The sequence below is a fragment of the Borostomias antarcticus genome (genome assembly GCF_949987555.1).
Source record: "Borostomias antarcticus genome assembly, chromosome: 21".
Lineage (NCBI taxonomy): Eukaryota > Metazoa > Chordata > Actinopteri > Stomiiformes > Stomiidae > Borostomias > Borostomias antarcticus.
In genome coordinates, this window is record NC_140254.1 from 18324271 (window position 1) to 18339148 (window position 14878).

At 48.6% G+C, this 14878-nt stretch overlaps 2 protein-coding genes across 2 annotated transcripts in view; one reads left to right on the forward strand and one right to left on the reverse strand.

Moving 5' to 3' along the window:
- Positions 1–308: 308 nt before the first annotated feature.
- Positions 309–9486, reverse strand: kifc1 (kinesin family member C1; the record flags this gene model as incomplete). The annotated part of the gene is made up of 14 exons (XM_084455032.1): positions 309–429; positions 611–684; positions 1783–1922; positions 2645–2783; positions 3098–3262; positions 3617–3901; positions 4189–4302; positions 5526–5693; positions 6663–6828; positions 7014–7212; positions 7503–7541; positions 7905–7958; positions 8429–8525; positions 9472–9486. 14 exons carry the CDS (start codon positions 9484–9486, stop codon positions 309–311), a joined length of 1776 nt encoding a protein of 591 aa, XP_084311158.1.
- Positions 9487–10590: 1104 nt separating this feature from the next.
- The window catches only part of znf384a (zinc finger protein 384 a), a 9421-nt gene continuing 5133 nt past the window's right edge, over positions 10591–14878 (forward strand). The window contains exons 1-5 of the mRNA XM_084455654.1: positions 10591–10708; positions 12261–12328; positions 12933–13215; positions 13715–13837; positions 14257–14295. Of these exons, the coding sequence (XP_084311780.1) occupies positions 12266–12328; positions 12933–13215; positions 13715–13837; positions 14257–14295 (508 nt within the window). The 5' untranslated portion in view covers positions 10591–10708; positions 12261–12265. The remainder of the gene's footprint in view (positions 10709–12260; positions 12329–12932; positions 13216–13714; positions 13838–14256; positions 14296–14878) is intronic.

A 14878-nucleotide genomic window follows, 5' to 3' on the forward strand; every position in this document is an offset into this window, starting at 1 on the left:
ATGGAGGTAATACATAACTACTAGACCAACCCAGGGCCCCAGGACAGGCTAGTCTAGACCATGGAGGTAATACATATAACTACTAGACCAGCAGGCTAGACCCGAGCGTTTCCATGGGATGTAGGGCTTCTATTTCGCCATGGAGGAGAGGAGAGGAGTGGGTGATGTAAACAAAAAGTGTGCAGGCTTAAAAAAATAAAAGTTTTTTTTAATTGTTTTTAATGTTTACAGTGAATTAAAAACAATTGTAATTTGAATATAGTGTAAATTCAAAACAATGCAATTTAAAAACTCAATCATCAAGCCCATCATTGGCGGTTTGTTGACGCTGTACCAATGACACAGTTGTTCACTTTGCTGGCGAAGCGCAGGGAGTTCAGCGTCTCTCCAAAGCTTTCCTCCTCAGGGGAAATGTTGACAAACATCAGCCTTTTGAGAGGAGAAATTAACATATTAGAGCCTTCCTTCCGTCCCCCCGAATACGATAACACTTGCAAGATCCAACCCACATAATGGCAACCAGTAAATCAAAAGCCAAAAACTGATTCTAGATCAGCACCCATGCACTAGGTGTCTCAACACGAACAGTGCCGTTCTGTTTCCAACTCACGTTTTGCTATTTCCTCCCAGACAGTTCTGGAGGAGGTAGGTAAGCTTGGAGTTCCTGAAAGGAATGAAGCTCTCCTGGAGTACAGAGAAATACACAGAAGGGGAGTTGGGAAAGTTAGTGACCAGACATGTGCGCTCTCGGCCCACCCCCCCACCTCCCGCCTAGGCCTGCCCGCTTAGGGCCTAGTGAAGCTAGATTGGTGGAGGAGTAACCCAGTATAGTGTCCCATAGAGATGTGTCATGATACCCCAGAGGAGAGGGCCCCCCCTGTGGCCTAAGTGTGACCTCTTGACACCCACTACCCTGAATGGCCACAGCAGCAGCAGCATCAGCATCAGCTGTCTCCCTCACTATCGACTAGTGTCCACGTGAAAACAAACACAAATTCAGCTTGCATAGCAGTAAGACTCTGTAGATGTTATAGACATTTCTCCCTAGATTCTTCATAACTGTGAAGCCCCTCCCACTCCGTCCTTTGTGTTTTGTTCCTGGATGGGACACACCAGGGGTGAGTTCAATCTGAAAACGCTGTGTGCCGTTTTGCTACGGTTGCCGGGTTAAACGACACGTTTCCTCAAAACAGTGTGCAACAGGCTTTGAGGTAGGATTTCTCTAATTTGGTGGGTGTCAGAGGTGTTGTCCAATCAGCAGACTGATATATAAACCCCGCCTTATCTTCTCAGCTGCCATAGGTTCAACGCTTGCGTAAAACACAGGGTGTTCAACACACCACCGTTTCCCTTTCAATAAACAGCAACTTTTAGTCGGGGCTGAACTTCCCCACGGTCTGGGGTGGATGGGGATAAGGAGCTGCTACTGCCCAGTCCTGGGGAGCTCCCTCCCTGGCCTGTGCACACATTTGGTTGCTTATATTGTGTTGTTGTTGTATCTATAGGCCTCTGGGACCAGCTCATAAGCTTTTAATACAGCACGTTTTACTTTTTCATAGTTCTCGCTTTCAGACAGGTTAGTCATTATGATACAATAAATAAACAGTAATAATACACTGTAGACAATCTGATGCAGAAACCGTTGCCGTTATGCTGCTCAATACAAGAGGCTGTTCACTGCTCCGTCCTCTGAAGGGACCAAGCACTGCAGTCTGAGTTGAGACACTCCTAGTGAAGGGGGCAGTGTGTGATTAGAGTGAATTTTGTGTGTGAGAGAGACACCTTGTTGGACAGGGCTGTGATGACGATGCCCAGGTTGGTGAGAGAGCCGTTGATGGCCTTCATCTCCTTGAAGCGTTCTCCCTGGGACTGGCTCTTCTCAATGCGCTCACTGCCCGCCAGGTCCACCAGACACAGAGATGCTGCAGACACACACACACACACACACACAGACACACACAGACACACGCAAGTCAGTCATTGCCTCAAGTCTCGCAGCAGGAAGAATCCCCACACTCCCACCAACAGCATAAACAAATCCTCCTGTACAGAAGCATCGTATTCACGAGTTACGAGCACAGGAACGGCCCCCCAAAGTTGTCATTACGAGTGGGAAATCAGGAAACACCGACACCAGAGTTTGAGTTGTGACGTTGCCTGTCGTTCTTGACAGCAAAAATGGCATAAAGTATAGAAACTGTCTGCTTATTGAAGGGATAAAATTATATATTTCCTTACTCTGTTCATAGTAGCCATCATTTGCACACTTTTGTGTATTCAGTCATTAGCTGTAGCAAGCAAGCAAACTTTTTCCTATTGAAGCATGCCTGGCGTGTGATGCAACATTGAGGGAGTCTAAACGTTCAATGTTAAGAAAGAATGTTAATCTAAATATCCAACTAGGCATTATTATATTAACCTACGTCTTGCATTCTCTGTTCGTAGATGAGTCCGTCTGGGACAAAACCAGGACCAGGACCTGTGCTACTTGCTTTCGGTGATAAAATCAGCCACAAAAAACAGCCTTCGTTCTGGCGTCCATGTTTGATGTTTTGTTGCCCTTTCCGACCAAGAGCACTTGAATGTGTGCATGTCGTAATCAGCTGGTAAGTACGAGTTTCCGAGGTGCACTTGAACGTCTTACACTTGCTCTTGACAGCTCGTCCGGTGTTCTCCCCCTCGATGTCCAGCTGGAAGACTGAGTGCGAGCGGGAGGAGTGGGCGTTGATACTGGTTCTGGCAGTGGAGCGATTCTGATTGGCCAGTGCGATCAAGTTGTACACCTGGTGGGACAAGGAGGGAGGGGGGGGGGGGGGGGGGGAGAAAAAAAAAAAAAAAGGACAATCAAATTACTGTCATCTTTCCTGGTCCCATTCTCATAAAGTTATCGTCCATTGGAGAGTACCAGCTTTAAGGGTTCAGAAACTTTAAAAACACTTTTAAAACTTTTGATTCAAGATTCCTTTTATTTTCACATGTAATGTCACGGTGTACAGTCACAGTGAAACGAAGCCAAATTTAACTCCAAAACGGATGAAAACCGTCCTGGCTGATGTCCCTGAACCCGGGTTAGGAGAGAGAGAGTAAGTCGGCGTACCTCGTCCTCAGTGTTGACCTTCCGGTAGGTGAGGTTGGTGACTGTGACCTCGCCGTTGGTGCCCTTACGGATCTCGTACTCGGGCCTCTTGTTGGGCGAGTTGGTGTAGAGGAGATCACGCAGGGTCTCGTTGTAGATCTCTACAAAGCTGGCTGTGAAGGTGTACTGGAAGAGAAACATGCACAGGGGAGGTCAGAAACGCATTGCCAGCATCAACTCTGCAGACAGGGTATGACACGATGGGACCAAATTTAACAAACAGACTCATAGCGTCTTCACATCCTCCTCTCCATCAGTCTCTCTAAGGTTAAGTGCCTCAAACCCTCTTCTCCAATGGGGATCAAGGTGGTAGTAAGGAGACGGTAAGAATGGGGTCGTTACCCATCAGCTCAGCTGCCTCGTCATCTTTGTAAGGGACACACTGAAGGGCTCTCCTTTTTCGATAATGACCGGCTGGCCATACGTTCCAACTACTATCCAACTAAGGCATTGACCAACTAACTAAACCAACCAGCCCACCTGCCAGCCCTGCTTGTGGAGAGTCTTGGCAGCCCTGAAGATCTGCTGGACAGCCCTGGGGATGACTCCCCTGGTGGTGTCCACCTCACCCCCCTCCATGGTGAAGGTCTTGCCGCTGCCCGTCTGTCCGTAAGCGAAGCAGCAGACGTTGTAGCCGTCCAGGGCGGACTGCACCAGCAGGGAGATCTCGTCGAAAACCTCCTTCTGGCAGGAGGAAGGGCCAAACACCCGGTCAAAACTGAAGCTGTAGTTCTTCTGGGTGTCGCCAGTGCGGCCTGTGTGAGACTGGGGGAGACAGGTCGTAGAATGAGTGTGCGGTTTCCATGTGAACCGACTGTCATCAGTCTCCTAGAATTCTTGTCGAGTGCGTTTCTCATGACGAGGCTTTTTTCTTCCAATCAGAGAGGGATTAGGATGAAAACTGTAAACATTTCAGGTGAGAAAATAGTTAATCTATTCTTAGATTAAACCAGCTTCTACATTACTCTTTCCTTTATTTGTTGTCTGGTCTCCCTCTACATATGAGTGCCTACAGATCCATGTGTGGGTTAGGGCAGCAGCGCGGTCCTCACCTCCTCAGTCTTGGCCAGCGTCAGGGCCTTGTTGTCATGAGCTGGCAGCTGGATGTGCTCCGCCTGGCCTCCTCTCTGCAGGGGGCGCACCCTACAGATCACGCGGATGTTCCCCTGCACAGGAGAGAGAGACCCGTTACGTTTAGAGATCTTGGAGACTGTTGCTAACTTTGATGCAGGACAGTATTTACAGTGAGTTTAAAAGTGCGGAAATCAAACACGGTTTTAATGATAATTCCATCACAATAAAATGAATCAAATTTGATCACGGTTTATCATCATACCGGTTAACGTTACATCCCTAGTTACGTTTGAGAAGCCCAAAGCCCAAGACCCCCCCTTAGCCCTAGCTTCTAGTTTTGGAGTGCCCTCGACTGCGTAGTGCCCCTTCAGAACGGAGCCACAAGGGATAAGGGGTGAAATCTTTAACTAAGAAATGGGACACCACTCGCTACGTCTTCAATCGAAATGTTATTAGTTGCCGGATTTTCTGTGGAGTCCCTAGGATGTTACAGTTTGATTACTATTATTAGTGACAAATCTGACCAAGTTTCAGGACAGAACAAGACAGGTTAATCAATTGTACAGCCAGGAAGCATGTTTACACGTCAGCTGTTAACGCTAGTCCTGCCCATAGAAATGCACTGTATCAGATGAGCAGGAAGTGCAGAAAAATTGCTGCTGGATTATTTTTCGGACTTCATACACGGGACACGGAATCACCCGTCACTCAAATCGTTGTTTACACAAAGTTCTATTGATTAGATTCAACATTGCTCCGTAGCCTACAAGTAACTTACTCAAACATCGAAATACTGTTAAATTAGGCCAACAATGAAATGCAGTTGACATCGTGAATAGCGATTTTTCCTGAAATGCGTGTCATAACGATGCAATGACATGTTCCTTTGCATCTACATTAAACTAAGTTATTCCATGGATTTTACTTTTTCTTTTTTAATGATTTACGAAGATATCGGGCTTCTTTCCCATGTTTATTCACGGCACCGACAGCTATGTTTCATATCACTGCCTCGGTTCGCAAAGCATTGGAGTTCTCATCTACACCTCGGTTTCAAGTCAGCATCTGAAAACCCTGATTTTGGAGGGCTGTTTGAACGTCCACTAGCCCTCGATATGCCCCCTAGCCCTAGAAGCTAAAAGGAATGGGACACTACCCTACGTGGGAACGTGCAAAATGTAGGGGTAGGGCCAAGGGCTAGGGCTAAGGGGGGGGGGGGTACTGGGATTGGGCCCAAATGCACCAGTTCCAGTCATAATGACCCAAGAACGAAGGGGTCAGATGTCATTCTAGGTCCAGGAGGGCGGGGGCTTGCCTTGAGCTCCTGGATGGTATTATGGAGCCGTCTGCGCTCCATTTCCGCGTTGTGCAGCTCCTCTATCTGCCGAGCCGCCGTCTCCTCCAGGCTGCTGACCGTGTCCTGGGACTCCCTCAGGCTGGCCTGGCAGCGAGACAGGCTGGAGCTCTGCACAGAGAACTGGGTCTGGACAGGACCGGGGGAGAGGGGACAGAGAGGAGACAGGACCAGGGGAGAGACAGGACAGGGGAGAGGGGACAGAGAGGAGACAGGACCAGGGGAGAGACAGGACAGGGGAGAGGGGACAGAGAGGAGACAGGACCAGGGGAGAGACAGGACCGGGGGAGAGGGGACAGAGAGGAGAGACAGGGCAGGGGGAGAGGGGACAGAGAGGAGAGACAGGGCAGGGGGAGAGGGGACAGAGAGGAGAGACAGGGCAGGGGGAGAGGGGACAGAGAGGAGAGACAGGACCGGGGGAGAGGGGACAGAGAGGAGAGACAGGGCCGGGGGAGAGGGGACAGAGAGGAGAGACAGGACCGGGGGAGAGGGGACAGAGAGGAGAGACAGGACCGGGGGAGAGGGGACAGAGAGGAGAGACGGGACCGGGGGAGAGGGGACAGAGAGGAGAGACAGGGCCGGGGGAGAGGGGACAGAGAGGAGAGACAGGACCGGGGGAGAGGGGACAGAGAGGAGAGACAGGGCAGGGGGAGAGGGGACAGAGAGGAGAGACAGGGCAGGGGGAGAGGGGACAGAGAGGAGAGACAGGACCGGGGGAGAGGGGACAGAGAGGAGAGACAGGACCGGGGGAGAGGGGACAGAGAGGAGAGACAGGGCAGGGGGAGAGGGGACAGAGAGGAGAGACAGGACAGGATAGAAGGAACAAGGGAGATGAGGGAGGAGATAAAGGAGGGAACAGGAGAGACAGGAAGGATGTGAGCAAGAGAGAGACAAGAGAAGGAGAGGGGGACAGAGAAATGGAGGAGGGGGGGCACACAGGAAGTTCACACACGGTTAAACGCCCGGAAGGTGACGATGTATATAAAGTAGTGATCTTTCTAAATCTCCAGAGAACTGCCTACATACAGTGATAACTGATTCATAATGCTTCATAATGCCATGGTTTCCACCTGAGGGGCTCAGTGAGCTGTGGCATACCTGTAGGTTGTGGAGCTCAGTCTCCAAGCCATCTTTCAGGCCCTGGAGGACCTGGTGCTCTGCCGTCAGGCCGGCCAGACTCTTCTGCAGGGAGGTCTTCTCAGCAGTCACCTCCTCCAGCTGCTGCTTCACGCCTGACAAGGCGGACAGCATCTCCCTGTTCACACTGGGACAGTACAAAGCAGGCAGACACACAGAGAGACACACACACACATCTAGAGTTATAAAGCTTGCATCTACATTTCCAAGTACAACAATTACAATTTTGCAAATACTGAATGATACATAGCTTCTGTACTCTCCTTATTCAATCACATCCCTGTTATTCGTTTCAACTATCCTTCCGTGTACCTGAGCTGCTGGCGTAGTCCATTGAGCTCTGTGGTAATCTCTGTCTCCCTCTTCTGGCTCTGAGACACGGTGTCCTTCAGAAACTCATTTTGCTGGTTCACCGTCTTCACGCGGCTCTGGTAGCTGTGGATCTTGCCCTCCATGTCGCTCACCTTGCCCTTCAGGTCCCAGCCGGGCCGCTTGGCTCCCCCCGCCACGGCTTAAGAGAGGGAGGTGGGAGGGGAGGACAGCTCGGTCAGAGCGTTTGTATGATCAGCTCATTCTGCAGCTAAGTTTCAAGTTCAGGTGACCTGATCTGTTGAAGCCCTTTCAGTTTAAGTCTGCACATTATCCCCATTCCAAAGTCTAAACAAATGTACATCATCAATTAAAGCTGTAGGCTGAATCAGTGCAGACCTGATGAACTGGTGCTCTGCTGTATATTCCCTGCATGTAGCTGGGATGTATACAGTACATCGATTATCACCGTTTTTTGGCTAGAGTACATACCTCCTTTAGCAATAGATGCAACTGGTTGCCTCTGGACACCTGTAGAATACAGAGTGGCAGAGGGACAATAATATAACCGAGTTTGTTAACAAAATAAACAAATGGAGAAGCACGATCCACTTTTTTCCAGCTCTGATCCGATTCCTGAATTTGGATATCCGCCCATATCGATCCCAGCGGTCTTTTTTCTTGGATAATTATTTATCATCAATTTATTATCATTAACATACAATTTGCACACATCATATTTTTGACTGTATTGTTACTGTACTGCATTGAACTGTTTTTATTATTAGGACATCTTGTATTTTGAGGTCAGACCGATACACGATCCATGAACCACGTCTGGATCGGAGCCCGATCCTGAATCAGTCCCATCTATGCAAACAAACGGTGTCTCACCTCTGGAGGGGGCAGCAGCCACAGTAGCAGCTCCTGTGGGGCGGACAGGTTTGGCTGGAAAACAAGAAAGGGAACGTTAAAACGCTGCAGTAGAAAGACAGGGCCTTACTAAACACCATGCACCGTGATGCAGTAGCTGAGCCTCACTAAACACCATGCACCGTGATGCAGTAGCTGAGCCTCACTAAACACCATGCACCGTGATGCAGTAGCTGAGCCTCACTAAACACCATGCACCGTGATGCAGTAGCTGAGCCTCACTAAACACCATGCACCGTGATGCAGTAGCTGAGCCTCACTAAACACCATGCACCGTGATGCAGTAGCTGAGACGATCGGGGCTGAGCCCCAGATCCATTGATCTCTCTCTTCCATTGGAGTAAAGGGACAGTTTGCACACATAACCAAAGTACTATTTTATATAGGTGATATTAGAGCCATGAAGCTTCCCGTGGACTCAGATTTGGACTGTCAGAATAAGAGGAGTACACTTTTCAGTGCTGGGTGTTAGTTGTGACACTCACCAACGGCTGGACGCTTGGGTGGAGGCAGCCTCTTGGAGCCAATCACACTTTTCGTCCGCACATTAGTGGGCTCTGGCTCAACCCTCCGCATCTTCTTCTGGAGAATACACAACAGCAAGAGCCATGTCTTACACTGACATTCAGAATTGCATTGGGAGATCTTCATACCCCTTTGTTTAAATAGTTGCTCAACTACATTCCTACAAGAATTGGATGTTTGATAAGGAAGCAAATGGCTAATCTACTAAGATGTACACTAGCTAGGTTACAGTACTAATTTGGCTCACATGGCAACGTTCCAATGTTCTACCAGTTAGTTGAATCAGTAATACTCACCGGAGCAGGTTCTTCATGGAGCACTTCGGTACTATTGAGCATTCTTTTAGAAGCCAGGAAAGGCAATCTGGATGATATGGTGTTCTGCAAAGGGAGAAGGACACGATTGGGTGAATAGAATCCAGAAAGATGCCAGTGTACTATCATACAAGTCTTGTTTATTTAGTAACTTACATTTCTCAGTGAGTGTGGGGCTATGATAGCTAATCAGCTAGCACTATTAGGGTAAACTAGTTCCGATACCCGTTGTAGCTCTATGGAGAACAAATAAATAAATGTACATCTGCTGTCACTCCATTGTAGCCCATCCAGGTAATCTAGTCTAACCCATCTAGGTGTACTAGTCTGGATACCCATTGGATCAGTCAATAGCTAGCCATCTAGCCTGACCAGGCAGAACTGTAAACTCGTTACACTCAGTTGGGAACTTGAGAAATCAGTCAGCTTTGGAGTGGGCGGATTCAGGCCAGGAGCTCCCTGCAGCTGTTGAGCCGAAAAGCTGGTGGTGTGGTTCTGTTCGGAGCAGGGCGGCTCGGATCAGGATTGTATATGGTAAAATGAGCCAAAACGTTTTTAAAAATCCCGGCCCTGTTAGGGCCTGTCCGTAATATATAATAATATATAATATGAACACTGTCGGGCCGACGGAGTCTGATAAAAGTCCGGATGAATGGTCGGACGGACAGGCCAGCGGTCTCTTTACGCACCTCTTTGTTGTTCATCTTGGCTGTTCAGCTGTGTGGGGAAACAAGCATCTCATCAGTCATGGTGCACACATGGAATTGGGTCACTTTTTAAAGTTAGGACTATCTCAGCCAGCAACAAGCTAGTGATCTCGCTAGCTAGCTAATCTTATAATTGTAGTATCGAAGCGCGTAAAGTGAACTAGTGCTTCAGCGTTTGCTTGCTTCGCTAGCTCACTGTTAGCTCTGCGTGAAAGCAATCACATTTAACATGTAACTATGGTTGCAGTAGCTAACAAAAAAATCGACATGATATGTAATTTATCATAAGAATTTAGAGATTATTTACCTTCCCGACCAACACGGTTTATATCCCCTCGCCCTAACTCACAATAGCCGTTTGAATTCGAAATTGAAAAGTTTGGTGCCGCCTCCAGACCGTGCAACGCTATTGGTTGATTAGACGTGACGACACACGCACGACCCCGCCCCGAGCGAGACTACGCCCTACGCTATTGGTTGATTAGACATGACGACACACGCACGACCCCGCCCCGAGCGAGACTACGCCCTAGCGTCATCTGAACACTCGTTTCGGATCCTTGGACCGCCCCACGCTGCATCTTGGTCGCATTTGAGGGGCTAAATAGGGGCTAAATACTTTTTGTAAGAGATTGAGGACTAATGTAATCGGAATGTGTGTAGCTTCTGGTTAGCTATGCACCTGAATAATTACAAATGTCCATACTTATGCACATGACCTGCAATTACCTATTGTAGAAACAAACATGTTAAAGTAGTGACTAAATGTAATGTTTACCAGTACAAATCTACAAGGTGATGTTGACGTGTTCGTTAGAAAATATTGCTATGTAATATTTGTAATGAAATCATGAATATATTGATGCTTAGAGTCTTGTAGTAAACAAAGTGTGGAGATAGGATAATTCTACAGATTGGGGATGTTTGTTCTGTAGTAATAAATGACACACCTCCATCAACATGTTGGCCCACCACTAGTAACATTGAAATAATAAATTATATTACATTTATATATTGTCAAATTATATGGCAGGACCTAGACCGGATATAAATTTTCCGGAAGGGTACAGCGGGCAGACCTACAAGAAGGGAAAAAAAGAAAAAAAACAGAGGGGAAAAAAAGCTCGTTGAATCTGCGGGTTCGGGCGGATTTGGACTGAGTTTCCGAACTGTCCGGCCCGAGGGAGCCCCGGGGTTTGAGAGGGAAGCGCCTGCACCGGTAATTAACATCGAGTCATTAACTCAATCGTTAATTATATCAGTGTGTTTTAGAGCCACTCGGACGAGCTGCCTCTGTACCCCGTCTCGGCCGCCGTAGTCTGCATGGAGCCGCGTCTCAGGAGCATCTATCGCGTCGACGGTTTTTTTTCTCTGTTCGTTTTTTTTATTCGTGATTTTTTTTTTTTTTCTTTTTTTCTTTTCTCGGTGAACCGAACGGGGAGTCGGAGGCAGGCGTAGGGAGTAGTGGGTTAGTTTTAATCATCAAGCACAAGTTTTATTCGTTAATATGACTTATCAGTTCATGCAGGCCGCATTGTAGCAACCTAGCGAACAAAAGCAGAAATTAATGGAGGCAAATTAGCCTGGTCGCTATGTCCAGATACCGTTAACCTTCCCTCAACCGTTTCTCTCATGTGTTTCTGACGGTTGTTCGTAAATATCCCAATCAGCTGTGTTGTCTTCGGGCAGGGGTGGCACAGCACTTTTGTTTGTCTTGGTTCTTTTGCTGTGTGCTCCCCAAAATGGCTATTATAAAACCTTCGCTAGTGACTGCCAGCATAAATAAATGGCTCACAGTCATAACTCCACTGTTTCAATACACAAGCTACAATAAACATCGTCGCATAGATGATTTCTGCTATCAATGTCGTACTGGCATTGTTATGACTGAGCTAGTTATGAGCTAACGTTAACTAACTATGACTGCAGATATCCTTGGACTCGCTGAAGGGAATCGCGTGCATGGAGAAGAGGATGGATAGCTAGCATAACAGCTCAGCTACTAATACTTACTCATTATTTAGACTGGTCATGTGCATGTGGTAGTATAGATCTGAGACCTATAAATAAATAAAAACTCCTTAAGCACTCCGTTAGTGGTCATTCTAGACTGCCCATTCTATTACACTGAAGGCCCTTTGTTGATGTGCATGCATGTCTTTGTATAGAAGCAATGCATGACAGTCCAGTCCCTATATTACACCCCCACGGCCACAGATAATACAAAAAGACTGAAGGCTAAATGCATGTCAAGCAATGAAGAACATGAAACACTGTTCTTCCCATTGTAGCCTGGTCTGCATATCTCATGCACTTGGCATTGGGCACTGTCTAGAATTGGGAGATGCTGAGTTGTTGATCAAAGCTAAGGAATCCAAGAACCTAGCCCAGACACCACTTGAGATCACACCTGGGTTACATAGTAGTGAAAATCCCCTCTTTAATATTAATATTTTGGTTGAGCCTGTCTGGTGTGCAAATGGGTGTGGTTTTCCCAGTTTGGGACAACCCCATTGGTTCTATCCCTAAAGGCCAGGGCTGAGTTTCCCAGAGGCATCGTGGCGCTACCTTCATCGTAAGCTATGGCGTTCATCATAGCGCTACGATGCCTCTGGGAAACTCAGCCCAGCCCAGTTGAGCACAGATAATGTATTTTGAGAGGATTTCAAGTCCTATTTTACCCAGGTGTGGTTGAGGTGGGCGCCGTCTTACCTCCGCTGTCTGCGAGGGCGAGGCACGTGTTTTCTAAGTGTTTTGCTTTTTAATTACAGAAATAATGGAAGATTCCCATTTCAACTCATCATACTTTTGGTCTCCCGTACCCACAGTGCAAGGACAGGTAGAAACCTTATTATTGGACCTCTCTTGAAATACACATGGTGTTGTCACAAGTTAAGGCAACCTGACTGACAACCTGTTTGCACTAATGAGCTTGCACCACTAGACGAGAGCAAAACATCACATTGTGATTGACATGTAAACTACGGTCCGTGGGACACCGAGCCCACCTAAAGGATCACTCCTGTTCCCTCTCTTCTCTCTATCTCTCTCTTCAACCCCCCTTTTCACCCCCCCATCTGTTTGCTTCTCACACATTCCCTCTTGATTTTTCTCCCTGTTCATCCCTTTATCTTCCATGAACCCCTCCTCCTTCCATCCTCTCTTCCCTTCTCCCCTCTCTCCATCCCTTCCCCTATACCCCTTCATCCATCCTCATCTTCCCTCCATCCATCCCTCCCTCCATCCTCTCTTCCCTTCTCCCCTCTCTCCTTCCCCCGCATCCATCATCCTCATCTTCCCTTCATCCCTTCCTCCATCTTCTCTTCCTTTCCGCCCTCTCTCCATCCCTTCCCCTGCATCCCTCCATCCATCCTCATCTTCCCTCCACCCTCTCTTCCCTTCCCCCCTCCTCCATCCATCCCCCCATCTTCTCCGTCCCCTAGATAGAGAACGCCATGTTCCTGAACAAGATGAAGGAGCAGCTGGGACCAGAGAAGGGCTCTCAGTCCTTCCCTCATCCCTCCTCTTCCTCCCACTACCCCACCGCCGTGCTCGCCATCCCCCAGGGCTCCATTGCCATGGATGCGGGGGTGCGGGTGCCTAAACAGGAAGGAGGAGGGGGCGGCGCCCCCATGGGGGCGGTGGCGGGCGGGCACCTACACCAGCCTCACACCTCTCAGAACATCACAGTGGTGCCTGTCTCCTCCACGGGCATCATGACGGCAGGTGAGCCCAGACACACCCTCAGTCTGGCTTCAGGGCCTCTGTTTTTCTGTGGTTGGTGTGTGTGTGTGTGTGTGTGTGTGTGTGTGTGTGTGTGTGTGTGTGTGTGTGTGTGTGTGTGTGTGTGTGTGTGTGTGTGTGTGTGTGTGTGTGTGTGTGTGTGTGTGTGTGTGTGTGTGTGTGTGTGTGTGTCCACTTGGTTGTCTCTGTCTTCTTAAGTCATCATAATAAGACTTATTATGATAACTTGATCACATTTCTATTTTGCAGTGTGCTTCATATGTCATTGTGATTGGTACTTGTGACATCTCTCTCACTCAAACCATATGTTGTCCGTATTAGTGTACGTGCAATGTTTTGCGTGTGTATTACATTTGTGTGTGTGTATCTGTGTCTGTCTGTGTGTGTGATGCCATCCTGTGTGTGTTGCCAAGGTGTGTGTGTGTGTGTGTGTTTGTATGTAGTGCAGTCAGGTCAGTCACAGTCTGTGTCTCTCTCCCAGCGGGGCTAGTGATAACCACTCCCCAGGGCACGCTGGTCTCTCCTCCAGCCTCCACACAATCTTTCGTATCCGGACCCCCCACCACCACCATGATAGTGTCCGCACTGCACCCCACAAACACAGGTAATCACCTCCAACCCCGACCCCCTGAACCCCACCTGATCTTGTCTTCCAGTGTGGTGACTTGTGACACACACACACACACACACACCCCAAAGCATGCACACACCCTTCCCTCCTACAGGCACACAAACTCTCACACACGCACACACACAAACAAACACGCATACATGCACACAGACACACATGCAAACACACACACACACACACACACACACACACACACACACACACACTGCAGCATGAGCTAACCCCTGCAGCACGCACGCCGAAGAGCAGCCACTAACCCCTGACCTGACCCTGACCTCTGGTGGGAGAGAGAGGGAGGGAGAGAGAGAGAGAGGAAGAGAGAGAGAGCGAGAGAGCTAGCTAGCTAGCTCCGTGTGTTGAGTGTGTTCTGCTCTTCTCTCGGTTTCCGTCAGAGAGCAGCCAGCATTCCTCTTTCTACTACTACAGCCACAGTGAGTACTCATCCATCCATCCATCCACCACTCCATCCCTCCGGTCCCTGCCCTGCTCCACCCCTGCCAGCCGTACCCCGCAGAGCATAGCCTAGCTCATGACCTCTCCACCCCCTGTCCACTGCCAAGCCCAGGCCTGAGGCCTCAGCCCCTGACCAGCCACACCTGGTCCAATACCTATACTTCTAACGGGTGCTTTGGATTTATCTCGTCAAGCGAAATAAAAGCAGCGGGATTGTCTTGAAGAGGGCAGCTACATCTGCACAACAACCCAAATGAAACCTGCTAAATCATAAGTAAATCCCCAGGTGTGTTACTAGCGTGTGTGTAGTGTACTGCATTGGCTCTGTTCGTAGGGCTGTGGACCGATGCACTCCAATAGAGAGAGAGAGTTGGACAACACACATCGCCCCTTACGATATGAACTAGGATTTCTGGTGTTTTTCATGCGTTGTCTCCCTCTCTCCTTCTCTTCATCCTTCCCCCTCTTGACCTCTCTTCTCCTCTTCCCTCCCTCCTCCACTTGCTCCCTCTCTCCTTCTCTTCGTCCTTCCCCCTCTCGACCTCTCTTCTCCTCTTCCCT